Raw genomic sequence first — 17,052 nt, forward strand, 5'->3', positions numbered from 1 at the left:
TTCAGTGTAATGTGATTGGTGTCTTGGTATACACAATGTCTTAAAAAAGGTTTTGGCAGTAATGTATAATTAGTATGGAGGTATTAAAATAACTAATATGAGAAAACAACTTCTTCTTGAGTTCTTTGCCTGAAGGCAGGTCCAACCCACAGCACCACAACCTCCACCATAGGTAGGGCAAGAAGGCAGGCCCTGAATCTACCCCAGTGAATGGGAATCAAACCCTGCGCTGTTGGCACCAATGTGATCTACACCAACTGAGCCAATCAGCTTCCTGAGGAGTCCGAGTAGCTGTGGCAACATAAGTTTTTACATGCATGTTGTAGCCTGGAGCTATAGATGGTGATGGTAGCGGTTTCAACATTCTATCACATGGCTGACCAGGACGCTCTCCCACTCCTACAGTTTGCTACTGGTGTATCATGGAAGGATTTACAAGTTGATACTCAACCTGTTTGGCTACATTATGCATGCGCTTTCCTTGGCTGTCAAGTCCTGGAGCTTCTGGATCAGATGCAGGGACACTACCCATTGCCCCACAAGAGCTAAAAAAAAAACTAAAATATTTAAATTAAAAATTTATATATTTTAATTCATAATAATTTATGCATATATGGCAATGGTTTAAATTGTGTTTCAAATTCTAATTAATGCCCGTAATGTTGAAGTGAACTGGGCTGAAGTGGAAATTTCAGCAAAGTTGTGCCAATACGAGAAACCAATCCATATGTGTTTGCTGCAACATCCAATACATGTGAAGTATGACTAAGTTAAGCCAATATTATGAATAAGTTAGAAAGAAATTGAGAAATCATTTCACAAATACAGTGGTTTTGGATATGGAAGGAAAACAATTAGTATTTAACTTTGAATGATTCTTTCATCAGGTTTCTTCAAGGTTCTTGCTGACCCATGCCCCTATACTAGTGTTAGTGATATTATAAAATCAGTGCAAATTGGGCACAACCGTTTGGGTCATCCACACTTTTGGAGCAATATGGATATTCAGGTGAAAGACATCTTCATAAAAGAAGGGGAACATATAGTGCTAAACTCTTTGGCCGAAGCAGATGGAGAGCAGTATGTGAACTGTACAGTTACCAGAGAAGGGCAAAATAAGACAGTAAGGCTTCCATTGGCACATGAAGGAACATTTTATGAATGCGAAGATGACCAGTTTTATACACTGAAGGAGATTATGGAATGGAAGATCCCCAAATACCGAAGACGAGTTGTGAAGCTCGCAAAAACATTAGCAGCTTGGGAACCAAATCCTTATAATGAGTATCTTCAGAGTGATCTGAGCCTGGTACCTGTGTATGAAATACAAGCAGTGATGAAACGTAAGCAAAAATTTGTTTTCTTTCCCATTGTCTATTACTTTTATGCAAAACTAATGGGTCGAGATTTTCTGCCTAACATAATGAATGGGCATAAAGTTGTGGATCAACGAATAGCGAATAGGAAAATCCTGGCCAATTTGTTCGTGGTTTATCATGGTTGTTCCATTACAAAATGATAAATAGACACTTATTATAGCAAGGGACAATTGCAAAGTAGTAATAGCTTTAAAGCAAATTCTGCTCTTATAAAACCTAGATAAATGTACAAGAAGAATTCAAAAGTTTAAAATGGGGCAAAGGATATAGAGGCTGTATGCTTCCATTCTAAGGGCAGAATTTTTACCTCGTCGGGTGGGTGGACCCGGGGGTGGCCACAAAACCAACCGCCACCTGCAATTGAGCCGTGACTGCAATTTCACGCTGGCTGGCCAATTAACGGGCAGCCAGCGTGAAAGGCGCGCATTCAGAGCTTCTGTGCTGCCGGGTGGGGGCGGGAGGTACGCAAGCGCTGAAGTGTGCGCATGCACGGGGGTGCGCACATTGAAAGCTCCTTGAAGGCACAGACCTGCCTTGGGGAGCTGAAGATTTTTAACATTACAAATAAAGAATTGAAAAATAAGGAAAAGATGTCCCCTCATGAGCAGAGACACGTTAAAAAGGAGTTTTAAAAGTTTTTCTTTAATCACTGGTCAAAACCTCATCCCACCCGTGGATGAGATTTTGCAAAACATGCAAAGGTCGCTTGGCCTATTCGTCCGCCTGCCAAATGAATGGTTGGACAGGCAGCAAAAAATTTGATTTAATTAATTGATTAAGGGCCTAAATAGGCCTCTTAATTGTCGGTGGGCACGCTGCTGCCTCTCACGCGTGCTCACCTAGCGAAATATCGCGAGAGTGTGCAATGACATCAGGACGCTCGTCATCGCGCACTATTTTACCCTTGTTCAGGTTGGGTGCCGCCCGCCCAACAAGTGAAGAATTCTGCCCTATGTTTAAAAGAAAATAAATTGCTAGACTGGAGAGCATTAAAATTTTGCAGAAGTGCTTTGCTGAGATGATGCGCCCACATTTTTCTGGATTTGTATTTTGAGTTCTCTAACAATAGCAATTTCATTTTAATTTAACATATATAAGCAGCATCGTAGTTAATACGGTGTACATCTCATTCCGGCCAGCAATATGAATCTTGATTTATCCATACTTGATTTCAGACAAGCATAAAAATCATGCAGCTACATGATTTTGGGGTCTTCAGTAATACCTTATTACTGGTTCATTTGTGGATGGGGTAACTTTCTGTCCTCTGAATTCCCAGCACAAAATGTTGCCCACAAGACAAGGAAGCTCAGGAATGTGCTCACGTAACTTTCCCACAATCTTCCATCTATTGGAAACATGGGGGTACGTCTCCAAATTCCCATAGGCACTCTTGCACTCCACAGTGTTGCAGAGATTGAGTTCAGAAAATGCATGTTTGATGTCTGCATCTGCAGTCTATATATAAAGATGAGTGGAAATGTATAAAATTAATGTTTCAGTTCTCCCTTTAGGGACAATTGGAAAACAGAAAAATGCAAGATTTAACTGTGGCTGAAATGTAATACTGCAATTGCAAAGAGCAATTACGTCGACATTTGGTTAGATTTTCCCTCTATGCCTGATCCATTTTATTGGGATCACAGATCACAGAATCACGCAGTGCAGAAGAGGCTATTTGGCCCATCGAGTCTGCACCGACACGTGAGAAACACCTGACCTACCTATCCACCTAACCCCATCTACCAGCACTTGGCCCATAGCCTTGAATGTTGTGACGTGCCAAGTGCTCATCCAGGTACTTTTTAAAGGATGTGAGGCAACCCGCCTCCACCACCCTCCCAGGCAGTGCATTCCAGACCGTCACCACCCTCTGGGTAAAAAGGTTTTTCCTCACGCCCCCCCACCCCTAAACCTCCTGCACCTCACCTTGAACTTAAGTCCCTTTGTGACTGATCCTTTTAACGTAATTCATTTGCTACTAGGTCCAGGGCACTACCACGCCACTTTTGCCCAGTAGGCAGACATAAAATCACCCCTTTTGTCTCATGACCTGAACTTTTTGTCACTTGCTCTCATAATAGGTTTTCATCAATCTCTGATGAGTAGGAAGAGAGAAAAATTGAAGTTGGACAAAGAGCAACAGTGTAACCACAGTAACATTAGAATATCAGTGTTATTGAATGGCGGTGCATGGCTTTAATTCCTCTCTACAATGTTGCTTCTGTTGAATTGTTGTAAGGGTGGTTTAGGGGTTGTGGGGAAGGGGGTGTATCTAATGGAAAACTTTACTTTGCTGATATTGTGTATCTCCTAGCATCAGTAGCAGTTTCTGGTGCATACTTCAGAGGGACCAACAGAAAGAGGTGTTGGGAAGGGTGAAATTAAGTGTAGCATTTTTAGAAGTCGCTTCTTGGTTCCAAACTCTGGATAAGCAATTCTGTGTGCATCAATGAAGAAAACTACTGACTTTTTTTCTCTTTATTATTTTATTCAGTCCGAAAGGATATTGTACACATACCGTCCAACCTTGATGTAGAGGTTGTAGATGTGACAGAGCTTTATGACGTTAACTCCTTTGTACAGCCTCTGTCATTAATTGATGTTTTTAAAAGACCGGATGAAGATTTCCCCTTGTTGGCTGAAATAATCGAGTACCCTGACCACCAACATATTTACAATTCCCTAAAAGCAGGAAGAGTAATAGTTATTCATGAGAAGCACTTTGCCAAAACAACAATTGCCTCCGAGAACAGAAGTGATTTAAATAAAAAGCATTTTTTAATTCCCAAAAGCTACAAAGGACGGTTTAAAAGAAGGCCGAGAGAATTCCCAACTGTATATGACTTGGAGCTTGCCATAAAAAGCAACGAGCACTTGCATGTCATTGCAACAAAACCATTTGAATCTGATTATGCAGAGTTTTCATCTGTGTGTATAGGAGACCAGTTTCTTGTTCATCAATGCCAGAGTATTGAAGTCAGCTGTGAAGGAGATAAACGGATAGTTGAAGCTCTGGCTTGTGAAAAAATTGTGGAAAAAGACTATAAACAAGTCCTTCTTCCAACATACATGGAAGGGAGCTTTGTCGAAGTCATCCATGACAAAAAACAGTACAACATTTCGGACATTTGCAAACATTTCAGCCTCCCATTTAATGTTAAAGTATCTGTAAGAGATTTGTCAATCAATGACAATTTAGCAGCCTTGCCTTCATTACGAATTGAAGAAGAAATTGCAGATCCATGTTTGCTGGTCAGTTTACTGGACAGCTCATCGGAATGTTTCAGGATTCCGGTTCAGAGAGTAAACATGTCCATCCAAGTGTTGCAGGAGCCAGCAATAAATGTTCCATGTTCGACACCAAAAACCATTGTAGAAGAGATCAGCGAAGACTTGTACTACATGATGCGTAGGTATGAAAACTCCACTTTGCATCCTCCTCCCCGACCTCCAAAGAAACCTCAATCACCTGTGACACCAACGACATTGAGGCTGTTCCCCCCTCCTCCCAAGCCTCCAAGGGTAAGGTAATATTTCCTATCAATGGAACACAACTACACTTTCACGTCAATTCAATTTAAAATAGAATTGTTTGTTTAGATGTAACAGCTACTTTATATAAAGGCAAAAGTAATGAAAATCCTAGCTTTGTTTAAGATGCCAGAGTGAAGTACAGCATATTGCTGTGTGAGTGCCTGCCCACAGAAAGGTATTAGAAGAAACAGCTTGACTCAGAAAGACTGTTCACTGTGTAGCTGAGCCATACAGAGCAGGAAGATTCTAATTGCTCAGATGATCTCAGCCAGAGTGACGAGAGCACCAGTTAGCTTGAGAGTCTCATGTCTTAGGAGAGCAAGAAAGGTCTCATTGCTACTCAGGAACTTCGGAAACTACTTCTGAAGTGTATTTGTCTGGAGATTGGGTGAAGTGGAAGTGATCTCTGCTGCCCTATCTCACCCTGCAGTTGATGAGCTTTATCTCATTGAAACATGGAAGAGGCCTTGACAGGGTATATACTGAGAGGACGTTTCCCCAGACTGGGGAGCCTAGAAGTAGGGGTCATAGTCTCAGGATAAGAGATAGGCAATTTAGAACTGACACAAGAATTTGTTTTTTACTTTGAGGGTTGTGAATCTCTGGAATTCTCTCCCCTTGAGATCAATGGAAGCTCAATCAATTTGTATATTCAAGACTGAGATTGATGGATTTTTTGGACACTAAGAAAACCCAGGGATATGAGAATAGGCCAGGAGAGTGAAGTTTATGTAGAAGTTCAGCCATCATCTTACTGAATGGCGGAGCAGGCTTGAGGGGCCATTTGGCCTATGCCTACTCAGATTTTCTATGTTCCTATCGAGGTTCATAAATGAATAATTGCCACTTGGGCGAAGTAGTGGAAGGCAATTGGTGTTTGTGGAACATACCCCAGCAATGTCCTCAGAATAGGAAGGAAGAAAATTAGGGTTGGGGAGAAGGGGGTAGAAATAATAGCTCAAATACAAGGCTATCTTTGAAATTTTATATAACATGTGTTGCAACAAAATATGTGCTATGTAGAGGATGTTTGTCTGTATTTTGTTAGTTCTTGAAGCCAGAAATAGCTTATGCTACAAGATGTCAATATCTTATAGTGGAGCCACTGTATTTATAAAATAAAATATTTTCCTTCCCATTTCTTAAATATAAACAGTTATAAAGCGTTTTGAATATTAAGATCCTATACGTACAAAGTATATTGCAATTTCATAGGGCGGAATTTAATGGTCACGGCAGGGGTCGTGTCCAGCAGCTGGAAAACCAGTGGCAATCCAGTGGCACTCTCCATTTGCCTGGATGAGTGCAACTCCAACAACCCTCAAGAAGATTGACACCCTCCAGGACAAAGCTGCCCGCTTGATGGATGGCACCCCATCCACCATCTTCCACATTCACTCCCTCCACCACCAGAGCACAGTGGCAGCAGTGTGAACCATCTACAAGATGCACTACTGCCATTTCCTGGAGGCCCAAAGGGATTGAGTCACAATCAATCACTTACCTGCCTGTCTCGATCTTCCTGACTCCTGTGAGGGGTACTTCTCATTGGACTCAACATCCTGGGGGCTACCATTGACCAGAAACTGAACTGGACCAGCCATATAAAATCTGTGGCTACAAGAGTAGGCCAGAGACTGGGGATTCTGTGGCAATAAACTAATGACCTGACCCCGCAAAGTCTGCACACCAGCTACAAGGCACAAGTCAGGAGTGTGATAGAATACTCTCCATTTCCCTGGATGTATGCAGCTCCAACAACGCTCAAGAAATTTCACACCATCCAGGACAGAGCAGCCCAATTGATTGGCATCCCATCCACCATTTTCCACATTCACTCCCTCCACCACCAGAGCACAGTGGCAGCAGCTTGTACCATCTACAAGATGCACTGCAGCAACTCACCAAGGCTCCTTCGACAGCACCTTCCAAACTCGTGACCTCCACCACAAAGACAAGGACAGCCGATGCATGGGAGCGCCACCACCTGCAAGTTCCCCTCCCAGCCACAGACCTTCCTGACTTGGAACTGTATTGCTATTCCTTCACTCGCTGGGTCAAAATCCTGGAACTACCTTCCTAATAGCACATGGACTATAGCGGTTCGAGAAGGCACCTCAGCGCCACCACCTTGAGGACAATTGGGAATGGGCAATAAATTCTTAGGCCTAGCCAGTGACACCCACATCCAGTGAACAAATACATTAAAAAAAATTCCTGGTGTGGGTGGTTGTCCCACCTCCAAAAGCTGCCAGCTAATCAGGGGCCAGCAGAGCTCCAGTGCTGACATCACGACCAGGAGTGGTGGCCAATGCCAGTACTGCAGTGCAGTCTACACCAGGGATCGGGGATGGAGCCAAAAGGAAAAGATGGTTGTAGTGTGGTGGGTGATAGGGTGACCCCGTCAAGGGGAGTCAATTGAAAGGGCAGAGGGGGATCTTACTCTGGGTTCCTCCATTCCCACTGCTGGGTGCCTCCCGTACCCCACCAGGCCTAAATGGCCACTTAAGGGCCTCAATTGGGCTCCAGGGTGAAGGTCGTTATCAAGCCTTCCCGTTCTGGACTAAATAGGAAGGAATCAGGAAGATGGGTCAATTTCCCACCTGACGCCCCCCCCCCCCCCCCCCCCACCACCCCTAGCCCCTCACCCAACCTCCAAACCCACTTCTGGAGGTGGGGCAGGCAATAAATTCCACCCATAGACTCTGTTGTGCTCTTTATGCCCAACGGAAAAAAGATTTTTGTTAAATGTATTTTTGGTGAATTTTGTGCTGGGGAAATCTAAAACTTATCAAGACTTTTCATCCAGTATCAGGAGCCGTCAATCCTTGGTTGTGTAAAGCGTTATAGGGTAACGTGCCCCTGCTCCAACAAGCAGATTAAACTAATGATATTCAACATTAGTTATAACCTGATTGCCAGATTTCTTTGCAATTCTTTTATCTGGTACTTCGACAATAGCATTAACCTTACTTTCTAAAGGAATCTGATACAAACTTGTTTGCTTGTTATAAATATTGTAGCATGTCATTTCAACCCCTGTCTGCTTTAAGCCAAACCTCAGAATTCCATCTATTCATGCAACCTCTTAGTCTGGTAATTTGTTGATACTGATCTGTGGGTGACTTTATATGCTGACTACATGCTCACTGAGGAACTGGATTATATTTCACACAACCGTCAGTCAAAAAAGGCAATAGGCTATCATCATTCATTGTGGGCTGATTTAAATCGCTATCACATGCTCTCAAAAACCTCTGATCCAGTTTCTTATAATTAAAATTTTTGACTTACCAAAACATGAGACAGTTATGAGCCCACTTTGTTAATAGATGTTAATTCTTTTCCTGCACTTGTAAAGACAAAGTTAAATAATCATGCTTAAAGTATATCCTGCAACAGCAAAAATTTCTGTTTTTAATGGATTAAGTATTAAGAGGAGAAACTGACATCAGACATTAGTGATCATTTGTAGGTGATGCATAGAAGCATGCCAGGAAAATATATGTTTTGAGGCAGTTTTTAAAGATGAGGAGAAAAGTAACAAGGTGAAGGTTTAGCAAGGAGCTTCCAGGGAATGGGTTGAGACAGCATAGTTTGTCCCATTGATGATGAAGTGGAGGACTAGGATGCACTGAAGGCCATACTTAGTGGGCTGAAGGGCACAGGCTGGGTTGTGAAGCTTCATGTGCAAAGGGTTGATGTCATGGACCAATTTGTAAATGAGGGTGGTTTTTAAGTTGGTGCTTTCGAGAACAGAGTGTCCAATGAAGTTTACTGAGGGTTGGCATAATTGGCAAGTAGACTTTGTGTTGGTTGACGGTGGGGAAAACACAACAGGGTGCTAAGGAGAGCATTGAAGAAGTTGACGTAACCAAAACATGGTTTTCAGTTCACCACTTATAGTTTATATTATTATTAAATGTTGGAAAATGTTTTTTTGTACTGTTTGGCACTGACTTTTATTTTTAAATTAGAACTCACCAACAGAAATACCAAGGACCAAAGCAAAATCTCAGATGCACATTCCTGACATTGCTACAAAACCAGAAAATATTCTTCATAGTGTTACAATTACAGAGCATGTGAAAGAAAGAACCGACCACAGTGCACCAGAAACAGACATGATGCTGCTTAAAGGTTTGTAATGTGAGAGACCTTAACAGGAATGAATTACAGCTGCACTTTCAGGAATCAAGTGCCAGAACTTGCTGGTATAATTTGCAAGGATGCACACTACCTTGTGAATTCAAACCTAGAATTTGGATCAGATTTTAGGCTTCTTTAACATCTCAATTGATCTTCTTTCAGGACAGGGCCACATTTCTAAAATTACACTACATTTATTAAATGAAACTGCAATTACCAGTTGTGGCTAGTTTGGACTAGGTGAATTTGGAGTTAAATCGGGAGTTGCCCAATTCAGATCCAAAAAGAATTAATTCAGTGGGTTACCGCATTTGTTTTCATAGGTATTGATTCCATGAACAGTGAAATTGCGAATTACTTTCAGAGCATAAAATGAAAATCTGCTTGATAATGGCAAAACAAAACACTCGGGTTCTGCTGGCACATGGAGTTCTGATAGGGAAGGTCTTACCATCATGTGTGGTATTCAGCTGAATTCATGAGACACATAAATTCCTGATACAATTTTGCAAAAATATTTATGTATCTTTGTATGCATATGTACTGAATATAGCAATAACAACAGAATGGTTTCTTCAATTATTTAATTAAAATCTAAAGTTGTAGTAGTGGGTGTGATGAGCAACAGTTTGAGATTATTACATCACTGATCCTATCATCGTGCTCTCCTTTTACATAGCGATGTAGTAATGTGTCTTGTATGGCAGCTAATCATTACAGTAAAATTCTCCTGTGTAATTGTTACTTTTAATTGTTCCCTTGAATGGCACTGTCACTTTTGTCAGCGGTTGTGTTACCATGTTGTACAGTTTACTGATTGATCTCTTGCAGCAGGTGCTATGCCATACATTAATAGGGTTTTTTATGCTACTGATTCACAAACTCTATGATGTACCCCACAGTCGGGTTGGGAATCATGTCCAGGTGGGGAGTGGTAAGATCAAATTTTATAAAATTGCCTTTATATTGGCCTCTTTGGAGTTGGATTCCAGAAAACAGTGAAACATTTATTCTATTAAATCTGGCTCCCTTACCCAGCTGACAAATTCATAGACCCATGAAAAACTGAATTATGAATTTAGTGTCCTCAAATTGGAACTTTAACAGAACCAATATAGAAATGCTGGAAACATTTAGCAGGTCAGACAGCATCTGTGGAGGAAGAAACAGGGTTAATGTTTTGAGTTCTGATGATAGGTCACAGACTTGAAATATAACTTTGTTTGTCTCTCCGCACATTCTCCCAGACCTGATGAGTATTTGCTGCATTTTCTGTCTTATTTGAGATTTCCAGCATCCACAATATTTTGCTTTTGTAGAAGCAACCAAAGCCAGCAAGAGCACTGTTGGGGAAAGTGAGCAAAACTGATCAGCTGAGTCTGCTACTTGAATGTGCATCAATTACCTGTCTCTCTAAATACTGTGATGAAGAGCTGTACCTATATTATGTACAGATACCTGTATGAAGTAAAAACAAAAATAGCTGGAAAAACTCAGCAGGTCTGACATCATCTGTGGAAAGGAAGACAGACTTAACGTCTTGAGTCCGTATGACTCTTCATCAGAACTTCTGATGAAGAGCAATACGGACTCGAAACGTTAACTGCTGAGTTTTTTCAGCTATTTTTGTTTTTGTTTCAGATTTACAGCATCCGCAGTATTTTGCTTTTACCTGTATGAAGTATCTGACTTGTATTTATTAGTCCTTGAGCAAATTGACAAAATTTCAGTACTGATTTTCAATGTTTATGATTGGTTTTTACAAATTCACATGTTGAAGTAAAGTACTGGATTGAGTGAGTGACTAACATCAAATAACCTGTAGTTAATTGTGAAGAAATTGTATGTATCGTGGGCCCTAAAGTGATGAGCAAATGATATTTTAAAACAACTAAATAGGAGTTGAGGCTTAGCATGCTATAACTTGGAAAACTGTGTATACTCATCTTACACATTTAGAACTCCAGTGTTAAGCTTTCCTTTTGAATGACACTGAAGGTCCACTCTCTGTGTGCGTGAACTGTCTCTAACCTGCTGACCTCCACTTTACATAAACCCCTGAAGCAGCCCCAAGTATCTCACACTTGCTGGATTATTCAGTTTCCCCATCTACTAGATTTTACATTCTGTCATCCATCGACATCCTGGTCTGCTCTCTCAGCTTCACTGACAGAGTTGTACTACCCAACTCTGTAGTCTCCCATTCAAGAAAAAAACAGGGCAATGGTTGCAGAAACAAGCAGAAGAATATGAGGTGAAGCCAAAGAACAAGAACATGGAAGAGAAAAAGTGAAAGTGAAAAGAACTAAGGAGGTAGGATGACAGAAAATAAATAATGGAAGCAGGGAAAAGAATTTTAAAAGGAGGGACAGAAATTAACATAAGAACATGAGTAGGCAATTAAATCCCTCAACCATGTATCTCCATTTAGTCAAATCATGTCTGATCTGTACCTCAACTCCATTTATCCACCTTTGATATCATTATCAAACAAAAATGAAGAGCTAGAAGATAAAGAGAATTGAAATGGGAGAGAAAGGGAACAGAAATGGAGAAAGAAAGAGATAGTGAGATTTTCTTTTCTCTGCAGATTTACCAGAGAGTACAGGAGACTTCAAGGTTGGGGCCCTAGCTTCAAAAAGTTTGAGAATCACTGCTGTTCCCAATTGCCTAATGATGTCTATATTAAAATAAAATTTTCAGTAAACAGCTCCATAATTATCAAATGGTAATCTTAGTATAATTTCTAAATTATTAGCATGTGATTCTTGGCTTTGTTGTTTATTTATGCCATCTTTTTATGTCATCTTTGTAAACCATGCCATTAAATCTTTTCTTTAGCCACAAGCCTTGCTGTAGATTTTGAAAACTTGGACTTGTCTGACAAACATGACTATGAATATATTGATGAAAATACAGTTGAAGATTTAAGAAAGCAACTAAATGAAAATGAGCATCAAAACAAGAAAAACTGCAAGATAAAGAGAGGTGTGTGGTTAACTTTCTCACCTTCAGCCTAAATGCATAGTTGGTTTGAAACAGAAATATAATTCATGTCAAAATTAAAAATTAAATGAGTTCAGTAGTGAAAGAAATAGATGGGTCAGAATTTGATGCCAAGTAATAGCGATGCTAATGATGCTTACAGTTATTTATGCTCAGATAGTACAGCAGCTTCAGGTGAGGGACTGTGGGATGTGGAAATCCAAAAGCTGCTGTCTGAGATGCGCCACCCCACAATTAGCAGCACTGACAGCTTTGTGCTACCCAGCTTCTATTCAGCTACCTATTCAGCAAAAAATAGAGCAATGGTTGCCGAAACAAGGAGAGGAATATAAGGTAAAGCCAAAGAATAAGAATGTGGAAGAGAGAAAGGGAAAGTGAAAAGAAGTAAAGGGGTAGGAGGACAGAAAATAAATAATCGGAGCAGGGAAAATAATTTTAAAAGGAGAGACAGAAATGAACATAAGAACATGAGTAGGCCATTCAACCCCTCAACCATGTATCCCCATTTAGTCAAATCATGTCTAATCTGCACCTCAACTCCATTTATCCACCTTGAATATATCCATATTCTTAGATATCATCAAACAAAAATGAAGAGTTATAAATTGAGAGAGGGGAATGTGCAATGAGACCTGGGTGTCCTTGTACACCAATCACTGAAGGTAAGCATTTAGGTGTAGCAGGCGGTAAAGAAGGCAAATGGTATGTTGGCCTTAATAGCCAGAGGATTCGAGTACAGGAACAGGGATGTCTTGCTGCAATTCTACAGGGCCTTGGTGAGACCACACCTGGAATATTGTGTGCAGTTTTGGTCTCCTAACCTGAGGAAGGATGTACCTGCTATATAAGGGAGTGCAGGGAAGGTTTACCCGACTAATTCCTGGGATGGCGGGACTGACACATGAGAGATTGAGTCAATTAGGATTATATTCGCTGGAGTTCAGAAGAATGAGGGGGGATCTCATAGAAACCTGTAAAATTCTAACAGCACTAGACAGGGTAGATGCAGGAAGGATGTTCCCAATGGTGGGGAGTCCAGAACTAGGGGTCACAGTCTGAGGATATGGGCTAGACCATTTAGGACTCAGATGAGGAGAAATTTCTTCACCCAGAGAGTGGTGAGCCTGTGGAATTTGTTACCAGAGAAAGTAGTTGAGACCAAAACATTGTATGTTTTCAAGAAGGAGTTGGATATAGCTCTTGGGGCGAAAGGGATCAAAGGGTATGGGGAGAAAGCAGGAGCAGGCTATTGAGTTGGATGATCAGCCATGATCATAATGAATGGCGGAGCAGGCTCGAAGGCCCGAATGGCCTACTCCTGCTCCTAGTTTCTATGTTTCTATAAAGAGAATTAGAACTGTAGAGAAAGAGAAACAGAAATCAAGGCAAGAAAGAGAAGTGAGAGAGATCATAAGGGTGAAAACAGCACCCTGCATTGAATAGGGTGAAGCTGCTGTACTTGCACGGTAGATACAAATTAAATTCTCGTCATTTTAAGCGTGTCTATTTTAATATCCTGATAAGTGTTGATTATTGCCAGTCATCTTCTCAAGCGTTGAAACTTGTATTTAACGGCATGTGTCACATTTCATCAGGATTTAATGTTTGATGGCGATTTTAAAATTGTACACAGTTGCTTGTCCTGTTTATTCAGGACCCAGATGTCCTGTTTCACTCACTGCATCACTATCAACTTGAACTTTCAACGACATGTAGCGCAAAATATTTCAAAACCTAAAAGTGCATAATCAAGCCTAACCACAGACACCATTAGATACCCCAAGACAGAAAATTATGGCCCAATGTCTCAGCTTCTAATCTAATGGCTGTGGTTTTGAATGCCACAACTGTATGTCACTCGAACATACCTGCTGATGTAAATTTTGTTTCTCCTAACATCAGGCAGATTGATAAGTGTGGGTGGTTATTCAAGTTGCGCAATCATGGTACATCATGGGCAGCAGTTTTTGCAGTCAGTGACTAAAAGCATCCTATCCTAGTCTGCTCTCAGGAATTGAGATCATGCTGTGGAAAATGAGTAACATACGCATTAATGGATTCATTAAAGTCCACTTTAGCAAAGACATGTACCAGCTGGGCACCTTTATTATGAATGTTGCACAGCGTGAGTTCAACCTGGTGCATCAGTGTATGCATTTTGTGAGAAAGGAATGTACAAGAACTTAATTGTCACAATTTGGAAATTAACCCAAAAATGGAAATGACGGAGGTAATTTGTGTTTGTGCTTAATTCTAAACACCAAGGGACGGCAGGGAATGAACAGGTGACATGGGCCTGAATTTTACCTTCGGCCGGCGCGTCCAATTGGTGGGCCCAGGAGCCGTCGGGAAATGGACCACCGACCGCGATCAGCCCCTGGCTGAAACGCTCAGCGCAGCCGGGTGGGGCCGGGAAGAGGGCGGGCGATGCTGTTTCTGTGGGTGCGGGGGGTGAGCGCTGCAAGAAAGCTCCCTGAAGGCAGACAGTTGCCTCAGGGACCTGCAGACCTGAAAAAGCTGAAATAAAGGTTTTAAAAGCTGATAAAAAGTGCCCATGCATCATAATTAATCACCTGAAAATATAGCTGATAAAAATGCTGTCCACAGAAATTTATTTTTATTTTATTTCATCATGGAAATTACATCCCGCCCTTGGATGAGGTTTGATGGAAAATGCAAAGGCCGCCTGGCTGATTCGCCCGTCCGCCAATAATAAGGTTGGACGGGCAACAAAAAATCGGAGTCAATTGCACCATTTATGGGCGTAATTGCCCTCTTAATTGTTGGTAGGCGTGCTTCCGACTTTAGCGTGCACCTGCCAAGCGAAATATTGCACAAGTGGGCAATGACATCGGGACATTCGCCCGACGTCGTCTTGTGCGATTTTACGCCCGATCGGGTCGGGCACGCGCCTACCCACGGGATGTAAAATTCTACCCATGGAATCCTGCTAAATTAAATGACAGGGTCTGATTTTTAGAAAAAAGTTTCTGTCCCATCTGGCAGCTGGTCAGATTGGCTGACCGGTTTCTGGGTATTAAAAGGACAAAAGGTGACCACAGTTGGAGTTGGTCCCTAGCAGTCTGTTGGGGAAGGAAGCAAGAGGTCGGGGCTTGGGGACATGGGAGGTGTTAGGGGTGTAGAAGTCGGTCACGATCACTACATACAGAGACAGCTATCAAGATTTGGGGGACATAGGAGGGATCTGGGTGGTAAAGCATCCTTGATTAGCAGAGGTAGGCTGAAGGCTTTCTTGAGGTGCAGGGGGGAGCATTTCTGCTGCTGCTGGCCCACAAGGAATGCTGTGAAAGGCAGTTTTACCTTCATGAGCCGGAACTCTGCCTCCCTTTCGCTCCTAGATGTCCCAAGTCCTGTAAAACCCGGCCAGCAACTGTCAATATAAGTTGCTCTGTGGGAGCCTGATTTAAATAAACCTTTCCAAACCTGACACAACTCAAAACTGCTGGTGTGAGCTAATGTGGCAGGCTAAGGACAAATTCCCTTTTTTAACATTTTAAACCACCCTTTCCCACCCATTGTTGGGGGGGCTGTCAATATCAAGGCCTGGATGGTTTGTAAGTGTTTTGGTTTATACATGTCTATTGTTTATTGTTGGAGCCCTCTAGTGTGCAAAATATATATTCATTGCAAACAAAATTTCTACAGTTTTTATATGTGAAATTGGTGAATTTGGTGAAAGATTAGTCCCTTATTGCAGATGGGGCTTAATTCTGATTTACAGTAATCAACACTGATGAAAATAGCTGTTTAAGTTATTTCTTAATTGCTTTACTGCATGATACCAAAAGGAGACGGTCTGAGAAACACTGGGTATGTTCCACTGGTTATGTTAGAATTAGGCCAAAAAGCTTTGCACAGTTCAGTTTAAAGTAATTGATAAATAAATTGCTGCTGGGTGGGTTATATTAAAAAGACCCTATGGGTGTTTTTTTCCTTCCTGCTGTGCAGTTAATTACAAGTTTCCCTGCTGAAACCAAGAGCTGAATTTTGCTGCAAGCATCAGGAACCCAGTGTCATGGCCATTTCCAGATCTGAAAGCCTTGCATATCAGTAGCTAGCCCACCAGATTAACTTTACAGGAGAGGGCCTACACTCGTCATGTAATTAGGGAAGGCAGGCGAGTTTTGGACCGGGAACTGAAGTCGGTGAGGCCCATTATATGAGCAATGGGAGTGCTGCTGAGGCCCAAGCAGCAGGAATGACAGGGAAACTATGGAGCTGCTATCAACACCAAGAGAGCAGCTGAGACCTCATTAGACCCATGATGATTGGAGACATCCTTACTAAAAGGCAAGGCTGTGAGATAGGAAGACAGTTGCCTTGCCATTTTATGATTATAACTGATGTAATATGCTGATAGCACTGATCCCCCACTGCTGCCAACCATGTTGTATTATGGTACGCTGTAGTGTCTCAATAATGAGATCTTAAGACTTTTATATTAAAACATGAACCCTTCATTGTTAATCTTTAATGATTTACAGATCTCAGGTACCGTCATGCATGGTACTTTCCATGCAGGCTGCTTTCAGTGTGTTCTCTAGACTGTTCTCTGAGACTATTACCATGTGACTCTATGCATCATACAGCTATTTTCATCAGTGTTGATTAAACAGCTATTCTCCAGTCCCACATTAACCCTTGTTCTGCCAAACATCTTTACATTACAGTGGCATACAGGCACATACAACATCATACAATATCCCCTTTCTTCTCCAAAGAAAACTTTCTCTTCCAATGGAGTATAACTATTTGTAATATAATCTTTACTTGCTATCCTTTCTCCCTCATCCACAACTCAATGACTTTATAAATTCAGGCAGTCTTGAGACTTGACAGTTCTTCCGCATCTCGGTCTGTCATGTTTGGAGGAATGGTAGTAGCGCTCTCTGTTTCTTGTACTTGGTTAACTCAGCAGGTTTGACAGCATCTGCGGAGAGGAACGCAGTTAACGTTTCGA

General features: G+C 41.6%; 1 protein-coding gene across 1 annotated transcript in view; it reads left to right on the forward strand.

The window, feature by feature from the left end:
* themis (thymocyte selection associated) overlaps window positions 1-17,052 on the forward strand; it is a 45,151-nt gene that overhangs the window by 24,166 nt on the left and 3,933 nt on the right. Inside the window, exons 3-6 of the mRNA XM_078541294.1 lie at window positions 888-1,343; window positions 3,877-4,904; window positions 8,894-9,056; window positions 11,907-12,053. Coding sequence (XP_078397420.1) covers window positions 888-1,343; window positions 3,877-4,904; window positions 8,894-9,056; window positions 11,907-12,053 — 1,794 coding nt within the window. The remainder of the gene's footprint in view (window positions 1-887; window positions 1,344-3,876; window positions 4,905-8,893; window positions 9,057-11,906; window positions 12,054-17,052) is intronic.

This window comes from Cetorhinus maximus, chromosome 5, assembly GCF_964194155.1.
Source record: "Cetorhinus maximus chromosome 5, sCetMax3.hap1.1, whole genome shotgun sequence".
NCBI classification, from domain to species: domain Eukaryota; kingdom Metazoa; phylum Chordata; class Chondrichthyes; order Lamniformes; family Cetorhinidae; genus Cetorhinus; species Cetorhinus maximus.